This window comes from Bos indicus, chromosome 2 (genome assembly GCF_029378745.1).
Source record: "Bos indicus isolate NIAB-ARS_2022 breed Sahiwal x Tharparkar chromosome 2, NIAB-ARS_B.indTharparkar_mat_pri_1.0, whole genome shotgun sequence".
NCBI lineage: Eukaryota > Metazoa > Chordata > Mammalia > Artiodactyla > Bovidae > Bos > Bos indicus.
The window spans coordinates 97556391-97580919 of record NC_091761.1 but is presented as its reverse complement, the minus strand read 5'-3'; the positions used below and the strand labels follow the sequence as shown (position 1 = coordinate 97580919).

General features: G+C 39.9%; 1 protein-coding gene across 15 annotated transcripts in view; it reads right to left on the bottom strand.

The window, feature by feature from the left end:
- The window catches only part of UNC80 (unc-80 homolog, NALCN channel complex subunit), a 231296-nt gene extending 208107 nt beyond the window's left edge, over positions 1-23189 (bottom strand). For 10 of the 15 annotated variants that reach the window (XM_070771381.1, XM_070771414.1, XM_070771428.1 and 7 more), the window contains exons 1-7: positions 23004-23189; positions 22029-22077; positions 18656-18812; positions 17323-17624; positions 7898-8021; positions 6065-6138; positions 2352-2491 (exon numbers count right to left, since the gene is read on the bottom strand). In XM_070771381.1, the coding sequence (XP_070627482.1) occupies positions 2352-2491; positions 6065-6138; positions 7898-8021; positions 17323-17624; positions 18656-18812; positions 22029-22077; positions 23004-23095 (938 nt within the window). In that variant the 5' untranslated portion in view covers positions 23096-23189. The remainder of the gene's footprint in view (positions 1-2351; positions 2492-6064; positions 6139-7897; positions 8022-17322; positions 17625-18655; positions 18813-22028; positions 22078-23003) is intronic. The other 5 variants (XM_070771437.1, XM_070771420.1, XM_070771423.1 and 2 more) reach the window with 2 other exon arrangements.
- Positions 23190-24529: the final 1340 nt, after the last annotated feature.

Genomic DNA, 24529 nt, shown 5'->3' with positions numbered 1-24529 from the left:
GGAGGCTTGGCATACGCAAAGGCGGGATCAAGCCTCAGGAGTCTCCCTGGAAATTCTCGAGCAATCTACCCCCAAAACCAGAGTCTGCCTACTTTCTGCTTTGTGCTTTCACCTACACCTCTGACTTTATGGGGGGCTGTCCCCCACTACCTCTCTGAAAAAAGAGTTAGCTTATAGCTCCAGTTAATAATTCCTGGGTGTGACAGTGTTTCAACCTACAAACTCCCTTGGAAGTCCTCTAGCCTGCCTGAATAGGTTTTTCCGGCCACATGTGATTGCTCAGAGCCTCCAAACTGTGAGAGGCATGAGATGTTCTAAACTGTCTAAATACAGATTCCTTTGAGCAGTCAAAAGATTGATTAGAAATTGTATTGGTGAAGGGATTTTCACTTGTTGGGCCAATGTTTGCTGCTAAGTCTCCATATCCCTTACCTGCTGTGTCCCTGGCAGTGTATTGATTAATATAATTGGTGTAAATAGTAGCTTTAATGTTTGTAACCTGGGACCCTTGAATTAATTCTTTTTCTTGTTATAGCCCACCATACCTTTGCTCTGTAGGAATGCAACTTTATCTAATGCTTTTTGGAGGCTGGCGCCTGACTTTAGAATAATCACCTTTAGAGAAAAAGGCCTCTGGGCCAGAAGATGATGCAAATCACCTAAACTTTTGCATATGATAAGTTTGCAGGAAGAAAGCCTGGCTCACTGCATGACTCTACCCCTTCCCCCATTATCCTCTATGCATAACTTAAGGTATAAAAACTACTTTGGAAAATAAAGTGTGGGCCTTGTTCACCGAAACTTGGTCTCACCATGTCGTTCTTTCTCTTACCTTCTGGCTGAATTATTCAGCCTCTTTTCTCCACTGAATTTCCTCACTGAGCTATCCTTATTTCAGCCTCTTTTCTCCACTGAATTTCTTCACTGAGCTATCCTCATTCTATTACTCTTTATATCCTTAATTAACGTTTAATTAAGCAGTTGTTTCCTGATCCTCGCCGACTCCGTCCCCGCTTCGAATACCCTGGATCAGCCGGGGCTGGTCCCCGGCAATCCAGCCATCTCATCCTCTGTCATTCCCTTCTCCTCCTGCCCCCAATCCCTCCCAGCATCAGAGTCTTTTCCAATGAGTCATACAACCAGCAATTTCATTCCAGGTGTCTATCCAATGGAATTAAAAACATATGCTCATCCAAAAATTTATATATGAATGTTCATCAAAGTATTATTCACCATAGACAAAAAGTTATAAACAACACAGACATCCATCAGCTGATGCATGAGTAAACAAAATGTAGTATATCCAAACAACAGAATATTGTTGTATGGATACATTACAGCAATAAAGAAGAATAAACTATTGACATATGCAATGATCTAAAACACCACGCTAAAGCAAAGAAGTCAAATGCTTTTAAAAGACCACACATGGTATGATTCCACTTATATGGAGTATCCAGAATTGCAACCATATATAGACAAAAAGCATGTTAAGAGACCATCTAGATCAGGGTGTGGGAACGGGAGTGACTGAAATGGACAGAGGGGATATTTGGGGGGTTATAAAAGTGTTCTGAAATTGGAGTGTGTTGATAGTTGCAGAATTTTGGAAATTTGCTTAAAACCATTAAATTGTACACTTAAAAGGGTGAATTTTATGGTATATAAATTATACTTCAATAAAGCTATTTTAAACATACCACCTTTTAAAACACTATCCATTAGACTGTAACCTTATTTGAAAACAGGTATATACAAATGGTCTCCTCTCCTGCTAGGTGGAGTTTATAGATGGGCACAAAGGCAAACCTCATGAATCCAGGTTTCCTTAATTTCATCAGAGAGCAGGAAGAAGTGGACTAATGTTTGTTCCTAGAGAAGGCATTGGTAAGCAAATTCACTATGACACCAGCTAACAGAGGCAGCTTTGGGATGTTCACAGAGAATAGATTCCCAAACGCTCTATGCGTACTTTAGAGGCACCCATTCTTAATACAAGGATCTGCTAGTATAAAGTATTTTTATACATTAAAGCGGATCCTTTCACGTTCCTGCAACATAAGTTTTTGGTAGCATCATTCCACTTTTAAATACTTAAAATTCAATTCAGACATCTCATTAAATCATGTCTTACCACGCCTGCCTGAATGTGTTTAAATGAGCTATTTAAGAATATGGCCAGCTAGTTATAGACGTATTCACGTAATTATACTCTGACCCAGAATATGTATACATATATCATACATTTACACATTTTAAGAGACAGAGAGGCTATACGAGTAGCTGGAAATTCATATTTAGTTTTGAGGATCTGGAAATACATTTTTGTCCATCATATTGCAGTCATGTACCTGGAGTGCGATGGTCCTCTTTCCTGGGAAGTTTGGGAGGACAGACTTCCATCAAGGGAGTTTCCTCGGTGGCAGCCGGAAATAGTGGCCTTGGGTGAGATGGAATCTGACTGGAACGTTTCACAGACCACTTGGAGTCCCTTTTGGGGTTGGAGATAGTAGATTAGTGTTTTTTTTTTTTTTTTCCTTCAGGAATATCTTCCAGAATTATCATATTATTGTACATACATTGTTTTTTAAATTAAAAAAAAATTTGCAGCATAAATATGTCATAGACAAAGGGATTTTGCCTTCATCTAAGAAGGAACAGAAACAGGCTTCTAAAGAGCCCCTTTTAGCCTAAGTACTTTTATGTCCTTTATTTCATTTTGCCCTTGATTCTTTTCTCTTTTCACCTCCATATCCAGTGTCTGCAGAAGAAGAGCTACAAACCAATAATTCATCAAAGATATGTCAGTACTGAAGTGAATGGAATAGAGGCATGAGGCAGAAAACAAGGGTAAGTGAAAAACAGCTAATCAAATCAAAGCCAAAGCATGGACATGAAAGTGCAGGGCTCAGATTTTTTCGTCATTCATCAGAGGGGAGATGGAAGACATTTCTCCCAAATGAATACAATAACCCTTATTTGTAAGCACAAATTCATTTCACTTTATTGACAGAGTAGCTTACTTTAATTACATTTATCTAATAAATATAATTCTGCCCAATGTGAGATATTTTCCCGTCAGTATTACAGATAAATTTCTTTGCTAAAAGATAGACCCACAAAAACTGATCATAGTATTTTAACCCCTTACAACTTCCGTTGTATTTTCATATGTAAAATAAGAAAGTATTGTTCAACCATGATGCATAGAGCGAATAGAATACAGCTAGAAATTTGAGAAAATAAGTCTTCTGAATTTGATCAAAGAATCCTTTAGCAAGAACATACTATGTATGTTTCATGTTAGATGCTTTGGCGATAAAAATATATTAGATGAATCTGGCCTTGAAATCAAGAACTTACAGCTAAATTTTAAAACAGATAAAGATTATAGCATCATGTCCAATAGGAGTACAATGCAAGCCATAAATAGGAGACACGTATCTTATTTTTAAAATAAAATGAAATAGACAAAATTAAAAATTTAACTCTATATTCTGTTTAATCCAAAATTTTAATTTCAACTTGTCATCAATATAAATATTACTAAGATATTTACATTTTCTTCAAAATATGGTGTACATTTTACACTTAACACCATTTGATCAATTCAAAATAGTCGTATTTCAAGTGCTCAGTAGCCAAATGGACCTGGTGGCTGTCATATTGGACAGTGAAGGTTAAAGCAACTAGATAAGAGTTCATGGGGAATCAAGGTCTAAATCGGTCCCTAAAGATACAATTTAGATAGGTAAAGGGAGGAAAGAGAGCAATCCAGTATAAGGGAACTGTCTGAGCAAAGCCTCAGAGGCTAATGTTGCAAGCCCTGCATCCTGGGAGCAGCGCTTTACTAACTAAAGGGATAATTGAGGTCACCTAAGAAGGATGATGCTAGGTGGTGGAAGGCACAGAGAACCAGGAGGAGGAGTTTGGTCTTGAGGTGAGGGGACCCACTAAAGGCACCTAAGGAGGAAAGGAGGCAATAAAAGGACAGTGCCTCGTATATAATGAGCCTCTGTGGAATGATGAGCTAATAAATAAATGATGCATTAGGAAGAATAATCAGGCATTATGAACGATATTTATATGAAGCAGAAGAGGCTAGAAGTAGAAAGTCCAATCAGGTCATTTCAGCTGCAATCTACATAGGAAGACCTAGATTTAGAAGATAGCAGTGCACATCTGAGCAACAGAATGAAAAGAAAACAATATAACTCAGCAAGAAATCAAATGGAGAGGATTAAAAAGACTGAAATGTTGAATTTATGTATTTCACTGTATCTAAGATGTCTTCAGTTATAAGACACCGTTATTTTATGTATGATCTAAAAAAATTCTGTTAAGTTCTTAGTAGTGAGGACTTTTTATTTTATAGTTATTAAAAAGGTCTACTTAACCTTATTTATGCAGATCTTTTGATCATATATCCACCCCATGCATGTGCACACTCAGTTTTTGTGTGACTCTTTGCGACCCTACAGACTGTAATCCACCAGGCTCCTCTGTCCATGGAATTTTCCAGGCAAGAATACTGGAGTGGGTTACCATTTCCTTCTCCAGGGTATCTTCCCAACCCAGGGATCGAATCTAAATCTCCTGTATATCCTGCATTGGCAGGTGGATTCTTTACCACTGAGCCTCTTGAGAAGTATAAATATATCCCATGTATATGTAAAAAGGAAAATATAAGTGAAATAAATTGGTGTAGGTATTCCTAAAATGTTTTAACATTTATAAATTTCAACTCAGAGCTGTTGACATATATTTTTCCTATAGAATAACTTATGCTCCATCAAGAGTGTTATTTCTTAAAAGAGTGTTCCACTATCCCCTCTGACATTCTCCTAAGCCACTGACCCTTATACTGCAAACTTAGATGCTGAAATGATCACATTTTGCTGCACAAGAATGACAATCACAACAAGATTTCTACCAGGCAGAGAGATGTAAGAGGCCAAAGATCATGAAAAATACACTATATTTCAAATGTGTTAAAAGTGAAAAAATTTACATCTGAGAATAGATGAAATATAGCATTTAAATCACTGGAGAAGGCAATGGCACCCCACTCCGGTACTCTTGCCTGGAAAATCCCATTGACAGAGGAGTCTGGTAGGCTGCAGTCCGTGGGGTCGCTAAGAGTCGGACACGACTGAGTGACTTCACTTTCACTTTTCACTTTCATGCACTGGAGAAGGAAATGGCAACCCACTCCAGTGTTCTTGCCTGGAGAATCCCAGGGACAGGGGAGCCCGGTGGGCTGCCGTCTCTGGGGTCGCACAGAGTCGGACACGACTGAAGTGACTTAGTAACAGGAGCAGCAGCAGCAGCAGACTTCTCCATCCACGGGATTTTCCAGGCAAGAGTACTGGAGTGGGCTTCCATTGCCTTCTCCGGCAGCAGTAGCAGCAGCATATAAATCACAGTGTCTATACTTAGCAATTGCTCTGTAGGAGACATACTAAGATGTTAACATTTTCAGTTTTGAGGGTAAAAAGGATGATGATAATGCATAATAATAATAATCCTGGCAATAATGCATGAGTTGGAAAGAGGATTCAATTTTGATGGATAACCGTAAACTGTATTTTCCACATGTTGAACTGAAAGACAAAGCAGGTCATCTAACACATATTAAATTAATGATGGTATGCATTTCTATGTGACTTTGAACTACTCTGGCCTTCATTTCTTTCTTTTCTGAATCAAGTAGTGCATGGTGAATTTACTTTATACTGTTTCATTACACATCTTCTGTTTCATGTGGATTTGTCTTTAAACTTTAGTTTCCTTAGGGGTAGGACTGCGTCTTAAGCCTCCTCTCTACTTCCTCCTCCACACCTGCTGTAGTATTATTTTACTTATATTAGGGTTGCCTAGCAAATATTAGGAGATTCAGTAATTGAGAACAAGATACTTTAATGTGGAATGAATAATGATAACTAACATTTATTAAACGTTACCTGCTAGCTACTGAGATAAAGCACTGGTCAAATCCTACCCTTCAAACCTCGCCATGTTCAAGGAATATCTACCTTTCTTCTCATGGTTATAATATACTCACCTCTCGGTGTCTTGTGTCTTGATTTGGTGATTCACAGGTCTGACTTTGACTATTGATAGGAGAGCTTCTCTTAGCTGCAAATACGGATGAAATCCCATCACAAATTTTATAAGTTTATATAAGTTATGTAAGGTATTTTATTTCCTTTTTTCTTTTGTTTTTTACATATGGTAACATATATGTTTCAATGTGTGCATGCGTGTTCAGTTGTGTCCACCTCTTTTCAACCCCATGGACTGTAACCCACAAGGCTCCTCTGTCCATGGAACTCTCCAGGCAAGAATACTGGAGTGGGTTGCCATTTCTTCCTCCAGGGGATCTTCCTGACTCAGGGATCGAACCTGGGTCTCTTGCACTGCAGGCAGATTCTTTACCATCTGAGCCATCAGGGAAGTTCATCTTTTTTTTGAATCAAAAACCCATTTTAATAGATGGTTAAAACCTTGAAAGAAGACATTTAATAGCATGTATTGTAAGAGAAATCAAACAACCAATGAAAAAATCTTTGCATTTTTAGGTTATCAATATAGATTTCTTCATCTATTCAGTCCAACTCGATAGGTTAAGGTGCTAAAAAAATTAGCCATACTGAAAATTATAACAGTTAATATCTACATAGTACCTAACATGAGCTTCCCAGATAACTCAGTGGTAAAGAATCAGCCTGCCAATGCAGGATACGCAGGAGATGTGGGTTCAATCCCTGGGTGAGAAAATCCCCTGGAGTAGGAAATGGCAATCCACTCCAGTATTCTTGCCTGGGAAATCCCATGGACAGAGGATTCTATTGGGCTGCAGTCTATGTGGTCGCAAAGAGTCAGACAAGATCGAGTGACTGAGCACACACAGTACCTAATATCTGTCAAGTTCTAAGTGTTTTCACATGTATCAACTCATTTAATACTTATAATAATCCCTATAATAGCTTATGGTATATTACCAGACCCATTTTACAGATGAAAACGATAAGGAACAAGGAATCTGGGGCTTCCCTGACAGCTCAGTTGGTAAAGAATCCGCCTGCAACACAGGAGACCTTGGTTCGATTCCTGGGTTGGAAAGATCTGCTGGAAAAGGGATAGGCTATCCATTCCAGTATTCTTGCCTGGAGAACTCCATGGACAGAGGAGCCTGGCAGGCTATAGTCCATGCGGTCGCAAAGAGTCAGACACAACTTAGCAACTAAAACTTTAAAGAAATGAAAGCACTTGGGGGAGGTTAGGTTATATACATGATAAAAGATCTGGGGTGAAGCATGAACTTTCCAGGCACTTTTCAAGCTATCATGTTGTACTCTTTCTACAGTTCAACAATAGGACTGTTTCATTAGACAATCCCAGTAGTGAAATGCTTTGACAGCAAACAACAACAAACCTCCACTAAAGCAAGATTGTTAAGGAGCTGCTACTCCATCCATCATAATTATGATTAAGATGTAATAATAATAATGGCTGCCACTTATTTATTTCCTATGTGCCTGGCATTCTTCTAAGCAATTTTACATATATCAGCTCATTTATTCTTCATCATAATCCTGTAAGTGCTTGTTACACTATATTTATATGGGAGTTATACCTATAACTCCCATGTTACAGATGAGGAAATGGAGGCACAGGAAGTTTGAATGACTTACCCAAAGTCATACTTTGGTAATACCACAGCATGTGCTCCTGGTTTAGAGTTTCTCATCATGTAAATGAACCCTACACCCAGGGGCCCCTAGATAACTCCCTGGAGGAATTTTCTTCCTCTTGGTTTCTTAAGAGTGAATCACCCATCACCTTCATTCCTACGTATGCTGAGACCATCACACTAGGTGTTTGAGTCACAAACCTGTAATGATGTTCCTGATGGGCTTCACCAGTGCTGTGAAGCCGGAGACTTCAGGCTGTCTGTGTTCCCACATGGGCTGCCATATGACAAGTCCACTGGCCAGTCGAAATGTGAGGTCAGATTCCTAGAAGAAGGGAAGGAAGATCTATGTCCAAGAACTGGCTGAAGGGAACAGTCAATGCAACAATTAACATCTTTCACCCAATAGTTTGTGGCACAAACTATTGTGTATAAGATAGGTTCAAGGGTGTATTGTGCAACATGGGGAATACTGCCAATATTTTGTAATAACTACAAACAGAAAGTAATTTTTTAAGCTTGTATTAAAAAAGAATATCATTCATAAGATTATTTTCAAAGTAGGCTGATCTTCAAGATCTTCCTTCCTCACTCAGATAAATCAATAGGCTTAAATTATCATCATAATGGGTTGTGCAATGGTAAAGAATCCGCCTGCCAAAGTAGGAGACACAGGAGAAATTCACGTTGATCTCTAGGTCGGGAAGTTACCCTAGAAGTGGAAATGGCAACCTTCTCCAGAATTCTTGCTTGGAAAATTCCATGGACAGAGGAGCCTGGTGAGCTACAGTCCATGGGGCCGCAGAGAGTTGGACACAACTGAGCACACACACACCATCATCATAATTACTACAAAAATCATGGTGATCTCCTTTAAGCAAAATTAGTAATTAATTAAAATGGAACTTTGGACAGAGCACAAAATACAAATTATTGTTTTCTACTAGCACTCATTGAGTCCTTTTCATTTCAAGGGCCTAGGCAGATCTCTTTACTTATGGCTATTTATATTGATATTATCCCTCTTAATGATTTAATTGTCCTCTTTCTCTCTCATGGGCTTCCCTGGTGGCTCAGACAAAATATCCTCAGATGCTGGCCATTTTGACTTTCTATTCTCCAGTCCATCTCTTGTTCTTGCATTTCAGGGAATCAGTAACCTACAGTTAGACCCTTCTTAGTATATTATTTTGTTTGTTGCCTTCTCAACAATCTAATTCCCTGAGGGCAGAGATGTAGCCAGCATTCTCCTCCTCCACAATCTCTGTCACCATCACAATACTAAATTCAGTGTTAGGCATTGGGTGCACAATAGGTGCTCAATAAATAGTTGCTGAATTGTACTGACTTTACAACCCATACTCATTTAATTTGCCTACCACTGAAAGTCTCTGCCAGGAAGCACATTCTCTGCTTCATCATTACACCACTTTGAGTGGCTGAGATGTTTAAAATGCAGTTGCATAAGTACAAACATATAACACTCTGAGGTTACATTTTCAACAATGCAGCCTCTCAAATCAACATAGACATGAAAGCAGAGAGAATCGGACTGCAGATTAATGAGCACAACTGAGACCCAGAAATTCACTTAGGGTGGTGATTTGCAACCCTGGCTTGTATATAGTATAATCACCCAGGGAGCTTTTAAAACCTAGGAGGCTCAGGTCTCACTTCTTCCCCTAACCAGACCAATTAAGTTAGAATCACTGTGAGATTTGCTTAAGTTCCCCCTAGTGACTCTCATGTTAGCTACGGTTGAAAACCACTGATCTAGAAGAACGAGAGCTAGCAAAAAATTGAAAAAGTTGGGAAGAAAAGGATTCTGCAAATGGTGAATCAATGCAGCTCACTATCAAAGGAAGCCTCAACTGGAAAGACTAGCTGAAATCCCTGAATAAATCTCTGTGTTGGTATAGAGGGGTCTCTAAACTACAGACCAAGATCCTGGCACCACAGTGGTACTCATTATGGAGAAGCATCTAGTGGCCATATTGGAAAAGCATATAAAGCATTTGGTCAAATTCATTCAACTGTCATTCTACAAATGTTTACAGACCACCTACCGTGTACCTGGTCCTATTCGAGGTTCTGGAATACAACAGGGAACAAAGCATACAAAAAAAATCTCTGCTCCCCAGTGCAAAGGAGAAGTAAAGCAGAAGGAGAAAAATGGCAGGCAAGGTGTCAATGTTTTAGACAGAAAGGCCAGGGAAGGCCTTCTTGTGCAGGTGATTTTGGAGTAGGATCTGAATGAAATGAAGGAGCTGCCATGTAGCTATTTCCTGAAAATGCATTTTATAAAAAGGGATCAGCAGGTGTAAGGGTCCTAGGTATGTCTCATGTGTCAAGAAACAGCCAAGAGACCGTGAGCCTGGAGTCAAGTGAATGACAGAAGAGTAGAAAAAATAAGATCAGGGACATTATTGAGTTTCAAATAATATAGCCTGATGGGTCATAGCAAGTTCAGTTCAGTCACTCAGTTGTGTCCAACTCTTTATCACCCCACGCACTGTAGCACACCAGGTTTCCCTGTCCATCACCAACTCCCAGAGCTTGCTCAAACTCATGTCCATCGAGTCGGTGATGCCATCCAACCAACTCATCTTCTGTCATCCCCTTCTCCTGCCTTCAATCTTTCCCAGCATCAGGGTCTTTTCCAATGAGTCAGTTCTTTGCATTAGGTGGCCAAAGTATTGGAGTTTCAGTTTCAGCATCAGTCCTCCCAGTGAATATTCAGGACTAATTTCCTTTAGGACTGACTGGTTTAGTAAGCACGTCAGCAATTACTGAGTAACATGAGAAGCCACTGCAGGGATTTTGAGTAGTAGAATGACATGACTTGATATATGTTTTGATAGGATCACCCAGACTATTGAGAATAGTTTGAGAAAGGGCAAGGGTGGAGACAGAGAATTTAGGAAGCTATTATTATCATGTAGGTGAAAGATCATTAGACTAAGGGGTTAGTAGAGGATAAAATTAGTAGAGGGCAGATGCTGACTGACTAGAGGTGGCTGCTGCTGCTACTGCTAAGTCGCTTCAGTCATGTCTGACTCTGTGCGACCCCAGAGACGGCAGCCCACAGGCTCCCCCGTCCCTGGGATTCTCCAAGCAAGAACACTGGAGTGGGTTGCCATTTCCTTCTCCAATGCATGAAAGTGAAATGTGAAAGTGAAGCCGCTCAGTCGTGTCCGACTCTTAGATACCCCATGTACTGCAGCCTACCAGGCTCCTCCATCCATGGGGTTTTCCAGGCAAGAGTACTGGAGTGGGGTGCCATTGCCTTCTCCAGACTAGAGGTGGAGTGTAGGAGAAAAAGATGTCAAAGATCTTGGGCCTTGTCACTGATAAGGATGGGCAAGATGAAGAAGAAACAAGTCTGGGGATATCAGGAGTCTAGTTTTAGACATGTTAAGGTTGAGAGGTCTATTAGACTTTCAACTAGACTTATTGAGTAAACAACTAGATGGACAGGTCTAAAGTTAAAGGGAAAGAATCCCTCTTCCTTTGAAATAATCATGGGGAAGACTGCTTGGTATCATGTAAGGTATTAGATCCAGCAAGCAAGGAATTAACAGTGTGCAGAGTATATCAGATTTATCTCCAGAAATGTAGAATGCTCAATTCATCAGGTTTTGATAATTTCTTAGTTGCAGAGATGGGTTCTCTTCCATGTTTCTTCTAAGTAATCTTGGCACAAAACTCCAATGGACATGGCAACAGGAAGTGAGTTCTCTTAAACTGACATCCTGGCTTTTAACATCTGCTCTCTTAATGTGACAATTACCACTCAGTGACAGTCACTGTCATTATTTTGTTTTTTGTTTGATATACTTCCAGCTAGGCTGTATATTTCTTGAAGATAAATTGAGATCTCCTTCCGTGTATTTTTCCTTGAATATCAATACATAATTTTTGATTAACTGAACATATATTAGACTCTCCAAATAATACCAGCTCAATCTGATCATTCTTTAGACCCAAATACCTGCAGAAGCTATGGCCAACTCTTATGTAGATATGTTCCTTTGTACATTCTTTTAAGCTGGAGGAACGCATAAACTCTGAAAGCTAACTCCACCTCTAGAGTCCCCTTCAATGGCTCACTCAGTGTGATATATGCACACATGAACAGAAGCTCTGTAGTTGGAGAAGGTGCTCTTTATCATTCAAATAGCTGTGGGGTGAATGGTCTGGAAAGGTTCTAAGAAAAACCAGAAGGTGTAAGCATTCAAAAAATCAACATTTCCACATTACAGTTTCTTTTCTAGCTTGCAATGAAAATCTGTTTCCGTGATGACATGAAGCAATTCTAAATGTGTTTTCTAGTAGCTTAGAGACATCTGCTTAAACAACTATTATTTTGAATTCTGTTTTAAAGTTGTTTACTTTAGACATATGAATTTTATAAAAATCTCCTTGAGGGCTTGTATTTTGTTTAATTCCCTGCAGTTTCTCCAGCACTTTGAATAGTGCCTAGCATTCAGTAGGCATCCAATAAATATTTATTGAAGGAATAAGTGAATATAATCAAATCAAGAAAATACTGACAGCACATTTAAAGGGATTCCTTAGTTGTAACACATGTCATCATTTAAATTTGGCCTAAAATTATAATACTTGACAGAATATTTGAATATTAATTTTCTTATATAATATTTGAGCTAGTTTTAAGTTAAAAGTATAACAATCCATTGAATTATACACTGTCCTACAAAAGAATGAGTCATTTAGATGTATTTGTTAATTAGTAAACTAGTTCATTCAACAAATATTTATTAAATATCTACAAAGCACAAACATTAATGTTAACTACCCCAGATACAATGATAATTTCTATTCTCAAACCTTTTGGAATCTAGTGGGAGAGATGGACACACAAAGAGATAAGAATAACAAATAAACTAAAAATAACAATAAAAATACATTTAAAATATTATACAGATAGAGAAGAGGGGAGCCTAGATCTTGAATGAAATCATAAAGAATGAGTAGGAATTTTCTAGGCAGAAATGTAGGTTATGAGGGCATTCCAGGTAACATGACCAGCATGAAAACAGGTTTGGAATAAACCACGTTATATTCTCAGGGAGACTTCAAGCATTTGGAGCTCATAGGCAGGAGAGGTAGCCAAAAAAACACAAAACATGGAGGCCCCAGTTATCACACCAAGAATCTAGAGTTTCACCCTCTGTATAGCGATAAATTAACAAATTACTTTAAGCATATTGGTGATATAGTCAGATCTGCATTTAGAGAGATCACTTTGGTGTTAAGGTTGGATTTTAGAAGACAAGCCAGGAGACTGTAAATTCAATTAGACAATGGCCCAAGTAACAGGTCCAAGGAAGAGATGATGAAAGTTTGGGTTATGGAGTGAATAAGGATAAAAAAAAAGTTAGAAATACTTAGGAGACAAAATGTGTAGAACTCTGTGATTAGCAGAATGTGTAGGTAAAGATGAAGGAGTAATCAAAGGAAGCTCCTAGGTTTTGAGTTTATGTGAATGGGTCCATCATCTGAAATACAGAACATCAGGACAAGAGCTCATTCCAGGGGAAATCTGAAATGTCTATAGATATCTATTTGGAGAAACTAGTTGAAAAGTTGGTCTAGAGGCCAGGAGAGAAGACTAGTTTAGAGATACAAAATTAGATCTCAGCCTATCAGGACACAAATGGTAAATAAATGAAGCAGGAGAAGAGGTCTTCCAAAGAAAAGATACAGTGGGAAGTGCAAAGGGTCTAGGTTGCATCTCTGGGGAATCCCAATGTTAAGGGAGCAGGCAAAGAAGATGAGCTCCCAAAGGAGACAGAGCAGAAAGAGCCAGAGATGCAATGAAAACTGGCAGAGTTTGGTGTCACCAGAGGAATGGAAAACTTCAAGAAGAAATGAAGGTAAGTTCAAATGCAGCTGAGATTTAATGAATTGGAGACAGCAAAGTAAAGATTAGGTTCAATAGCCCAAGCTTGTTGATGACCTTGGTTAGAAGAGTTCTAGCACAGAAACCAAGAAACAGTATAGCTCTGTAGAAAGTCGGATGGAATTGGATTTGAATCCCACCTTGCCTACTTAATGAGCTTGATTATTACCTCTGGACTTCAGTTTCCTCTTTGGTAAAATCTACCTTCCTGTGGGTGTTTGTAAAAATTAGAAATGATAGGTGAGAACTGTTACATACTAGAGGAAAGCAGAAGCAAGTGGAAGGGGCTGGGAAGGTGAGAAGTGGAAGCACAGGCTCATGCCTAGACTGGATTTCAGCCCTTTGTTACTCCCGCAACACCATGTCCTATAAGAGCTTCAACCTACAACACTGTCTATGTGAACATGGGGTGGGGACTTGAGGGAAACAAGAAACGGACTGACAAGTGGGGCATCACGTGGAGCTTGATGGCACAATGTGTAGACATACGAGTCTAGACGGCTGTTGGTTTCTGCCCCAGGAGCATGCAGATCTCTGGGGCTGGAAAGAAAAGGTGGCTTTTAGTCTTGATCTTGGGCTGGAGTTCTGAGGATCAAATGCAATGGAAGAATAAGGGGGCCATTAATGGTGCTGATGAGGAGCAGTTGACACAGCTAGAGCACGGATATGGAAGGAAGATAGGGCCTGATAACTAGCAGGCAAATGAAAATTCTAGGTCAGTGGATCTCAATCCAGGGCAATTCTCCCCCTCCCTACTCCTTAGGGATATCTGGCAATGTCTCGAGTCATTTGTGTTTGCAACAAACCAGAGGGAGGAGGTGTTACTGGCATCTAGTGGGTAGAAGCCAGAGATGTTATTAAATACCCTACAAAGCACAGGACAAAGAATTATCTGGCCCCAAATGCCAATGGTGCCACAACTGAGAAACCCCGATCAAGGGATTGTACATTCCCCGCTGAAAAAAGCAAACCCTTCACTCAGATTAAAAAAAAAAACAACCCTTATAGGGAAATCTATTGACTCATTAATATTTGTATTCCCTATGGCATCTAGAAAAATGTTTCTCTCATAGCAATAATAAAGTGATAGAACAATAATGCTAGTAATAATAGCCAGCAATAATCGTAGAATACAATACTATGTATTAATCACAGTGCCATGTTTTATAGGGATTGTTTTACTTCCTTATAAATACTACAATCCAAGGCCAGAAGTAAACCTGGGGACCTTGAGCCAGCTTTTCTCAACTATCTGTGTAGTCTCCCCTGAAAGAAGATCTGGCTCCTCTTCTACTCATAATTCATAATGCTGATAGCTATAAAATGTCAAAGCTAAATACTACCATTTATTAACGCCTTTTTGTGCATCAGGTGAGCACTTTAATTTGTTTAATCCTCACAATACTCCATAAAATTATTCTCATGTTCAATTTATACTTGAGAAAACTGAGGCTTAATGAAGTTAAATCGTTCAATGTCCTTTCTACATAGAATACAAAGCAGCAAGCACTGGATTCTAACTCAGGACTGTTTCCAAACCTTACACTCTGCATGTTTCCAAATAAAATTACAGTCATTCTGGACACTTAAACATTTTTTAATCTAGATAATATTTCTTTACAAATAGATATGTTATGGGCTATTTTTTTAAGGAGTTTTCTTTCTTGCCCTTTCCATTTAAGGGACTATGTGCCTACATATATTTGCTACTTTTAGCACCTGAATCAGCTTCTGATAGTAACTTGGGTTTATTCGGTGACAATCATTAAATATTTATTGACTGTCTCATATATGCAGACACTATTCTAGACACATCAGATACCACTGTGACCTGGACAGGCAGTGTCCCTTTGTTCAAGAACCTTGGGTTTGGTGGGGGTGATGGGTAACAAGCATGTAAAGAAACATAAAAAATAAATTCAGGAACTGATAAGTGCAAAGAAGGAAACAATGAAAAAAGTAGACCATATACTAGTGGCACTAAAGTAGCCAGGGAAGTACTTCTGGGTTGGTAGCAACTACATGGTGAGTAAACCGCTGAGAAGAACACGACCACGTGAAAATCTGGGGTGGAAGGTGGGGGTAAATGATTCAAATAGAAGGAAAAAACCAGAACCAAGATCTGAAACCGAAAACAATCTTCTTGGGTTTGAAGGTGAGCCTTTGGTGTGCCTGCAAGTTTGGGAACAAGATAGAGGCCAGTAAGATTGAGGGAGATGAAGCCAAGCAGAATTCATGTCCTGCAGGTCTCATTGGCCAGGGGGACACTCTCAGTTAATGTTTCCATTAAGCGTAACCTTTATCAAAGACTTTTAAAAATAGAAAGTGTAATGTTTTTAAAGCAGAAATTTAATTAAATCACATTTAACTTTTTTTTTTGATAATTTTGATAGACAACGTGGCCAGTGGATGTGAAGCACTTTAGGAGTCCACAGGTAATTTCAGTTCTAGTCCTACCAGAAATGGGACAGAATCAATCAAAAGTGAATTTTACCTGAATATAAAATGGATGAAAAGACTCTCTAGTCCATCCGCCCTCATAATGGCTCTTAATGGTCTTACAACCACCTTCATATATATATGTGCTTAGTTGCTTAGTCATGTTCGACTCTTTGCGATCCCATGGACTGTAGCCTACCAGGATCCTCTTTCCATGGGGATTCTCCAGGCAAGAATACTAGAGTGGGTTGCCATTTCCTCCTTCATCACGTATATATAATATATTGCAAAAATGAAACATTCATTAGGATCCTAATATTCTGTTATAGAATATTTGAGCATATTGATTCCTTCTATCTTTTATCAGAGCGCTTAGATGGAATGTTGCAATTTATTAATTCTCAGAAGTAACAAATAGTTCTTGATTTCTTTCCATCTACTTGATTTTTTTCCCCATGTACTTTCATGTACTGTGTCTTCACGTATATTCACCCTGTGTTTAAATATCCAAAATTTTATGCAATGGAGGATCCAAGAGGTTAAGTAGGATCACCTAGATCACACAGCTAGAAAGTGGTAGCAGAGTGACTTAAGATAATATTGTCTCTTTCAGATCCAAGGGGTACCTGTATATAACTGTATTTTAATACAATTGGTTTCCATGAAATACGTTTTCTATTTTACGCATTGAAAAATATTTTGAAAAGGAATTCATACATGGTACACCAAACTGTCAAAGAGACTGCAGCACATAAAAAGTAAAAGCTTCTGCTCGAGACCCTGCATTATGTTCTGGAAATACAAAAGAGATAGTGACTAGGTCTCCATGGGGAAGGTCAGAGGAAAAGCTTCATGGAAATGATGACACTGAAGTTTGAAGAGCCATGGAGCAAAAGGAGGGCAGAGCTAACAGCAAGTGCATATTCGGGGAATGGTTCACGTGGCTCCCAGAACTATCATGGGGTGGGCAGTAGGGATTGGCAGTGGTCAACGGAGGGGACTTCAGCTCCAGATCATGGTTGACCTTATATGTCATATTTAATACGTTGGGCATTATCATGGGGCAGATGGAGAACTATCAAGGATTTTTAAGTAGGAGAATCATGGTTTTGAGATAATGTTTAATATCTTAATACAGAAACAAAGCTCTCTTCCTATAAGCTCATACAAAGACATGGGCGCACAAATACGGAAATATCATCTGAAGCCCACCCTCACCTGACCTCTAGTCCCTCTTCAGCCTAATCAGCTTTCTGCTTACCTTGATCCTGTGTACCAGAGGAGCAAACAGAAACACAAAGAGCTCCACAGTAGCCATGGAGTTCTGGAAAATCTTCCTTCGGTTATTTTCTTCCTCATCATGGGCGGTGCTTTGGCAAGGTTGCCCTGGAGAACCCTGGTTTTCAACCTGGTGGACGAAAGCACTGCTGCTGCCAGCCCAGCTGGAACCTCGGTCTGTGCCCCCAAAACGCTCGCTGTTGCAGTCCTGTGGGGCCTCCAGGAGCATCCAGTGCAGGGTATGGAGGAGCTTTGTCTCAGCAACACCCAGTTTATCCTGGTGTCCTGCATTGCACAACCACACAGTCAGGTTAAGGCAGACTCTGTGGCCAGGACAATGATGTCAGCCTTGCATCTGGGAAGAACATCCTTGTGTTAAGGTTCTGTGGCTTGATTTCCTGGGAGACACTAGCATTTCTCTGCACCACTTACAGCCATTGTTAGAACGGTCCATTCTTGTTTTGGGACTTTCTAACTGGCTGCAATCTTTGCAGAACAATATGTTGCCACAGGGAAAGAAACTGCATACATCACATCTCTTCAGCCAGATACCCACATATATTTCCAAATAAAGAGCACAATGGTTAAGAATATTGGTTCTGAAGATAGCTACTCCATTTTGCATGCATGTGTGCTCATTACTCCCAATCTAGGGATCAAACCCATGTCTTCTGAGTCTCCTGCATTGCAGGTAGAGTCTTTATCCACTGAGCCACCTGGGAAGACCTGGTGTGATTAGGAAAGGCCCCTCTATAAAGGTAACACTTGAGTAAAGATCCACATAAGGGGAAGGAACCGGATGAAGAAGAGCTTGGGCTAGATGGCTAGGACATAATGCTATGTGGGAAAAGCAATCTGCAAAATAATATAAGCAAGAAAAATAACACATATGTGCAGGCATGCACACATACACACAGTACTACAAAGCTGGGAAAAGAGCTGGAGGGGGGCATGCCAAATGCAGGAAGGTGGTTGCTTTAGACACTGGGAGGACTAAAGGACAACTCTGCTTAGAACTCATCTTGAATAGGTGAGAGTCCTTAGTTTCTCTACAACATTCTAATGTTCAAAAGGAAGACATATTCACAGTTTACTTGTAAAATGAAAAAGTTTAAAAAGGAGAGCTAGTTCCTTCATTGGCAAAATGGAGATAACAGTAATATGAAACTAAGGGAGATTTTGTGAGAATTAATTGAGAATGTGTGCCAAGTGCCTGGGAAAGTACTAATACAGGTTGCTATTGTGGGTGTTATTATGAGTGTTACCATGAATGAGGACAGTGGTGTGTTATGAAGAAGAAATGCAGGTGCACCAACCTAGCTTGTTTCTGTTTGACAGCAGGGTCGCAGTGCAGTGGAGGACATGAGGCAAAGCAGCTTGTACCAGTTCCCATCTGGAAATGCTCTGGATGGCTTCAGAGAGGGCTGGAGAGAGGCCATGCAGCTTGTTTTCTACTAACACTCGTTCAAAGGACTATAGACACCAAAAAAAAAAAAAAATTAAAATAAGAAATTAAATATTCTGATGGGTGGAAAAATAGACAAGGTATTGTATATCCTAAAAAGTTGCACACCACTAGTCGAAATTCTTTACAGAACACTCACATTGCATTTCATTGTACATGTTGACATGAAATGAATCAACGATAATTTCCTATTATCTACCCATTTTCAAACAGGCTTCCCAGTTGGCCTGCATGCTAAGTCGCTTCAGTAATGTCCAACTTTTTGCGATCCTATGGACTATAGCCCACCAGGCTCCTCAGTCCATGGGATTCTCCAGGCAAGAATACAGGAGTGGGTTGCTACTTCCTACTCCAGGGAATCTTCCCAATCCAGGGATGGAAGCTGCTTCTCTTATATCTCCTGCACTGGTAAGCAGACTCTTTTACCACTAGCGCCACCTGGCCCCAAGTAGCGCCAGTGGTAAAGAACTCGCCTGCCAATGCAGGAGTCAAGAGATAGAGGTTTGATCCCTGGATCGATAATATCCCCTGGAGAAGAAAATGAAAACCCACTTCTATATTCTTGCCTGGAAAAATCCCATGGACAGAGGAGACTGGCGGGCTCCATGGGGTTGCAAAGAATTGGACATGACTGAGAACACCCATTTTTAAGTTTTTGATCCAAAGTATACTGCTTGAATTATTAAATGATTTTTATTTCCACCAAAATAAGCTCCCATCAAAAAGAATAGAAAACATTTAAGTATATGAAGTATTTAGAAGTAGTATTTTATAAAATGCTGTTGGATCATCTAAAGGAGCTATCCCTGCTGCAGACCAAGGTGAGATATCTTTTTTAAAAGTATCCGGAGGGACAGAATTTTTGTGAATGTGCAACAAATGTTAAATAAGATAGACCTCTTAGAAGAGATCTGATTTTGGGGTCCCTGAATTATTCCATGTGCCTAGCAATGCCTAGCAATAATTATTGGAATTATTAGGATATATAAGAAAAATATGACTTAATACAGAGATTCTCCAAAGAAAGCTATTTACATTTGACTCAAGAAAAAAAATAAATTCACTTTCATAATGAAAGGCATGCTAGGGTTTGGTAAGGAGTTCGATCAGAGATGTAGTCTCTGGGGTTTTCTTAAAGAAACTAGATAAAGGCAGATCCAAACACTTTAAAATTCCTCAGCCCTTGGTTCCTAACTATTCATTAAGTAAAGGGTGTATATGTTAGACATTGAAAGATTATAAAGAATTTACACAGTCTGGATGAATGCACTTTTAGAGGATAAGTTATATACCTTATAACCTCAAGAAGCCTTAAATACTTACTGTCATTTTCTTCTTAAATGTTACTAATATAACTTTTTGTCATTTTAAACCAGGGAAATTGTTTTCTATACTTATATCACTATCTATCTGCAGCTATGAATGTGACTCAGTTACTTGATATTATGTGACTACATTAAAATGTCAGACATATCTTTGCCAAGAAGAGAGAAAAGCCAGGGTTATTTTAAGCTAGTATAACTGTAAGCTTGGTTTGAGAAAGACTCAGAGATTTCAAGTGTCAAATTACTTTAACCTGAGCTTAGTAGAATAAATTCCATTAAAAAGTTAGATATAAAAAATACATGTGACAATTTGAAGAGCAGGAAATGCAACAAAATAAATTCCTATTTGAGTGTGTTTTGTGCATATATGTGCGTGTAAGTGGGGTGTTTAATTTTCCAGTTGGCTTCTGTAATAGTTTGTGGCCCTAACACATTTCAGAGCTCCTTACTAGAAGGTCATCTGTTCTCTGTCTGGTCATTTGCAAATATCATGGCAATATCCAAATGAGTAGGTTTCTACTTTTAGGCTATAATATATACAATGTGGGGCTTCCCTGGTAGCCCAGATGGTAAAGAATCTGCCTGGAATGCAGGAGACCTCGGTTCAGTTCCCGGAGAAAGGATAGGCTGCTGCTGCTGCTGCTGCTGCTAAATCGCTTCAGTTGTGTACGACTCTGTGCGACCCTATGGACTGCAGCCTACCAGGCTTCTCCGTCCATGGGATTCTCCAGGCAAGAACACTGGAGTGGGTTGCCATTTCCTTCTCCGATGCATGAAAGTGGAAAGTGAAAGTGAAGTCACTCAGTCATGTCTGACTCTTAGCGACCCCATGGACTGCAGCTGACCAGGCTCCCCCATCCATGGGATTTTCTGGGCAACAGTACTGGAGCGGGGTGCCATTGCCTTCTCCCAAGGATAGGCTACCCATTCCATTATTCTTCCCTGTAGGATTCCATGGACAGAGGAACCTGGCAGGCTACAGTACATGGAGTTGCAAAGAGTCAGACATGACTGAGTGACTTTCACTTTCATATACAATGTAATGACCTTTATGTGAGCTCCAATTTTTAATAAAGTCTGTAAAAAACCCATTTTAATTTTGCTTCACAGTTTTTCATCTTGTCTTCAGTTTGTAAAAAGACAGTTTTTAAGTCATGAGATTCCCTTAGAATCTCAGGACAAGTGCAGTCTATTTTGCATAAATATTAATAGCATTATTATAATTATTTCATATCATCCACTTTGGAGTTGCAGAAAAAATGGAAGACATAAAAGTTCAATATTGCATATTACATTGAGTAGTTCATAGGCTTGCATTTTATGAGCTTCCACTACATAAAATAATGTCTTGTTGATTTGATAACATTTCTCAATTTTGTTGATTAAGGATTTGACTGTTATACTTGCCCTCTGTCTCCTGATTCTCTGTTATTTCCCCATCTCTCTTCTGCTCTACTCCTCCCCACTTAGGGCCTTCAGACTCACTTTCCCTCTCCTCTTCTCTCAGCTATTCCTCAGTACCTTCCTTCAAATCTTTGTCCAAGGGTCACATAAGGAGGCAAACCTTATCTATCCACTGTTTCTAACATGAAAACTTCACCCTAGTGCTCTATAATTTCCTTTTTTGTTTAAATTTTCTCCATAGTATATATCACCATTTGGCTGGCTATCTATTTTATTTATTTATGAGGGTCCCATCCCCCTCCCAGTAGAATACAAACCCTTTATTTGTTTTGATTATTGCTCCATCTCATCATCTAGAACTGTGTCTGGCACATAGTAGGTACTCAGTAATGTTCGCTGAGTGAATTAACATGTATAGTCAGTACATTTAACATCATTCTTTCAAATTACCACATGATATATGGAAATACTCATTAAATGATGAATATCACATACCACACAAGAGGCTTCATACTGCTTTCCCAGTTTAGGCCTCAAAAATGCACTGAAAAATTAAGAGAGATAATTGTTATAAACACATGCAAGATTATTATTAGAGCATCCTTATGACATTTTCAATGGATAAGACATGCAAAAGTCAAATTTCATGCCTCCCTATGCCTTGTTAATGAGCAGGTGTTAAACAGCTGACATTTGCTTTTTTATGTGCAATTACATATATGAAAAAGGTGTGAATTTATACATTTTCTGTATCAACTCTTTTTCTGAAGACTTTTTATCTAATTGGATTCTAAATTGCCAGTGGTCAGAAGTATTGCATTACTCATGTGTACAGTCTTACTCAAAACTGAAAAATGAACCCAGCTTGTGGGTTATGATTTTCAGAATCTAATTTCTTATCTGATAAATCTCTAACAATAATAATAATGGAAACCTTGTTTCCCGTTTATTGGAATAGGCTTCAGGGTTGTTTTTTGTTTTGTTTTGTTTTTTCTGGAAAAAGCAAATTCTTATAAAAAATGAGTCTTCTCAGAGGCTTTAACCAGGAAGATTACACTGGCTGGATCCGAGCAAAAATGGTTAACAAGTGGGCATAGCAGATATTCGACAAACAGGAGCTGGAAAAACAACAGGTCAACGGGCTGGAATTACAGCAGGAGACGGAGGGTAAATTGGACACAGGAGCACAACCAGTCATAATTATCTCCCCTAATTCCCCGCCCCCTCCTCCTAGGCTCTCTGCCCTCTCACCCCCTAAATAACGTATATTGCCAATCTGCTTGTCGTCAAACTTCACTGAAATATTTTTTTAAATGCGTGTTTTTAAGCGGGTTTGGAGAGCTTGCTTTCCAGCCTCAGAGAGGGAGCTGCAAGCTGTGGCGCGGCCTCAGCAGCAGCGATCACAACCCAGGCGGCCCCAGGAGCGCCCCCAGCCCTGGGCGCCCGCGGTGCGCCCTCTGCGCCCCTCACCTGGTTTGCCGCCACAGGAAGGTCTGGATGGGCAAGGGGATACCACGGCCGCTGTCTTGCTCCTGGCCCTCGGAGCTCTTCCTCTTCACCATGATGGTGGCTCCTGGGAGTCCTACTGCAGGACTCAGCGCTGGCTCCTCGCTAGCCGCTGCCCCCGCCTCTTCCTCCCTCTGCTCTCCCCAACTCTCATCCCCTCCTTCCCCTAGGCAGAGCAGACTCTCTCCGCCCTGATCCCCCGTCCCTCTCCCCTTCCCCCGCCCCTCCTCGAGCGTGGAACATGGCTGCAGGAGGAGGGGAGGGCTGGAGGAGCCGCGGAGCGAGGAGGGGGGCGCTCGGAGGAGCAGTCCGCCTCGCCGCCCCCGCGCCCGCTCCTTGCTTTCAGCACCTCCCACTGTGGACAGCGGCCCGCGCCGGACGCACGGGCGGGAGACCAGCGCAGGGGTCAGGTTGAGCAGACTTGGGATGGCCGAAAGGGTCCAAACTCCGCATCGCACGCAGGTCCCCTACGTAGCCTCTTTAGCCCCCAGATTTAGGCTTCCTCCCTTCGGAACTGCACCCTAGGAGTGTCCCCTGTCCTGCTTCCCAACCTTGGCATCTGAAGAACTGTCAAGGTCTAGGGAGGAGGAGCTTTGGAAACCGCAGAGCAGTCACTAAGCCTGGCATCATTCGCACCTCTAGCAAGGAGGTCAGGAGTCCACCCTTGGGGTTTAGCAGAAGGAGCACATGAAAATTATTAGAAGTGTAAACCAGAAAGGAAGCAAGCTTGGCAAGGCAGAGAAAGCTTAAAAGTTCTCTGATGGGAGAATTTATTGTAAAATGGTAACCACAAGAAAGTAACCATGCTTGTTTTGCCAAAACAGAAATATTGCCAAACCAGCAAGTTATGGGTATCAATTATTACAACTAGAGAAAGAACATTTGAATCATGCTGTTAGAAAATGTGGTTTATTGTTTATAGTCCCTTAGTGAACTTGGGTGTCTCTATCTCATTGATAACTGCCATTTTACTTAAGTTGTCATAGTCAAAGCCCTATACAACAGTTTATAAGTGGATTGTTAGATGTTTTATCTGGTAGTAAAACAAGTAGGGATGGGGTCAAGTGAAGCAGTTTGAGTGAAAAATTCATTGCTATGGATTCAAATATTTGCAAGTGAACAGAGCCGCACATCATTTTGAACAAAGATATTGGTGTGACCCATGAAATGGAGAATCAGAAACCCCAGAGCCTAATCTCAACAGATAGAAATAGTTTCTGTTAACCACATGTGTGTCTACTTCATATAGAGAGAACTATACTGTATTTATTGGTATTTTCAGAGAAAAGTTAGAGAAATAATGTCTTCATTTAATTTATTGAACTTTTTTTTTTTTTACCACCATTGGACAAATAATTTTATAATTAGTATCAGCAGCTCTGTCAGGAGGAAAAAGATAACAATGATGTTTTATAACATCAATGAGTAATTTCATTTCTTAGAATTATAATATGCTTTTTTCAATAATTCACAAATACTTTCCATTGCTT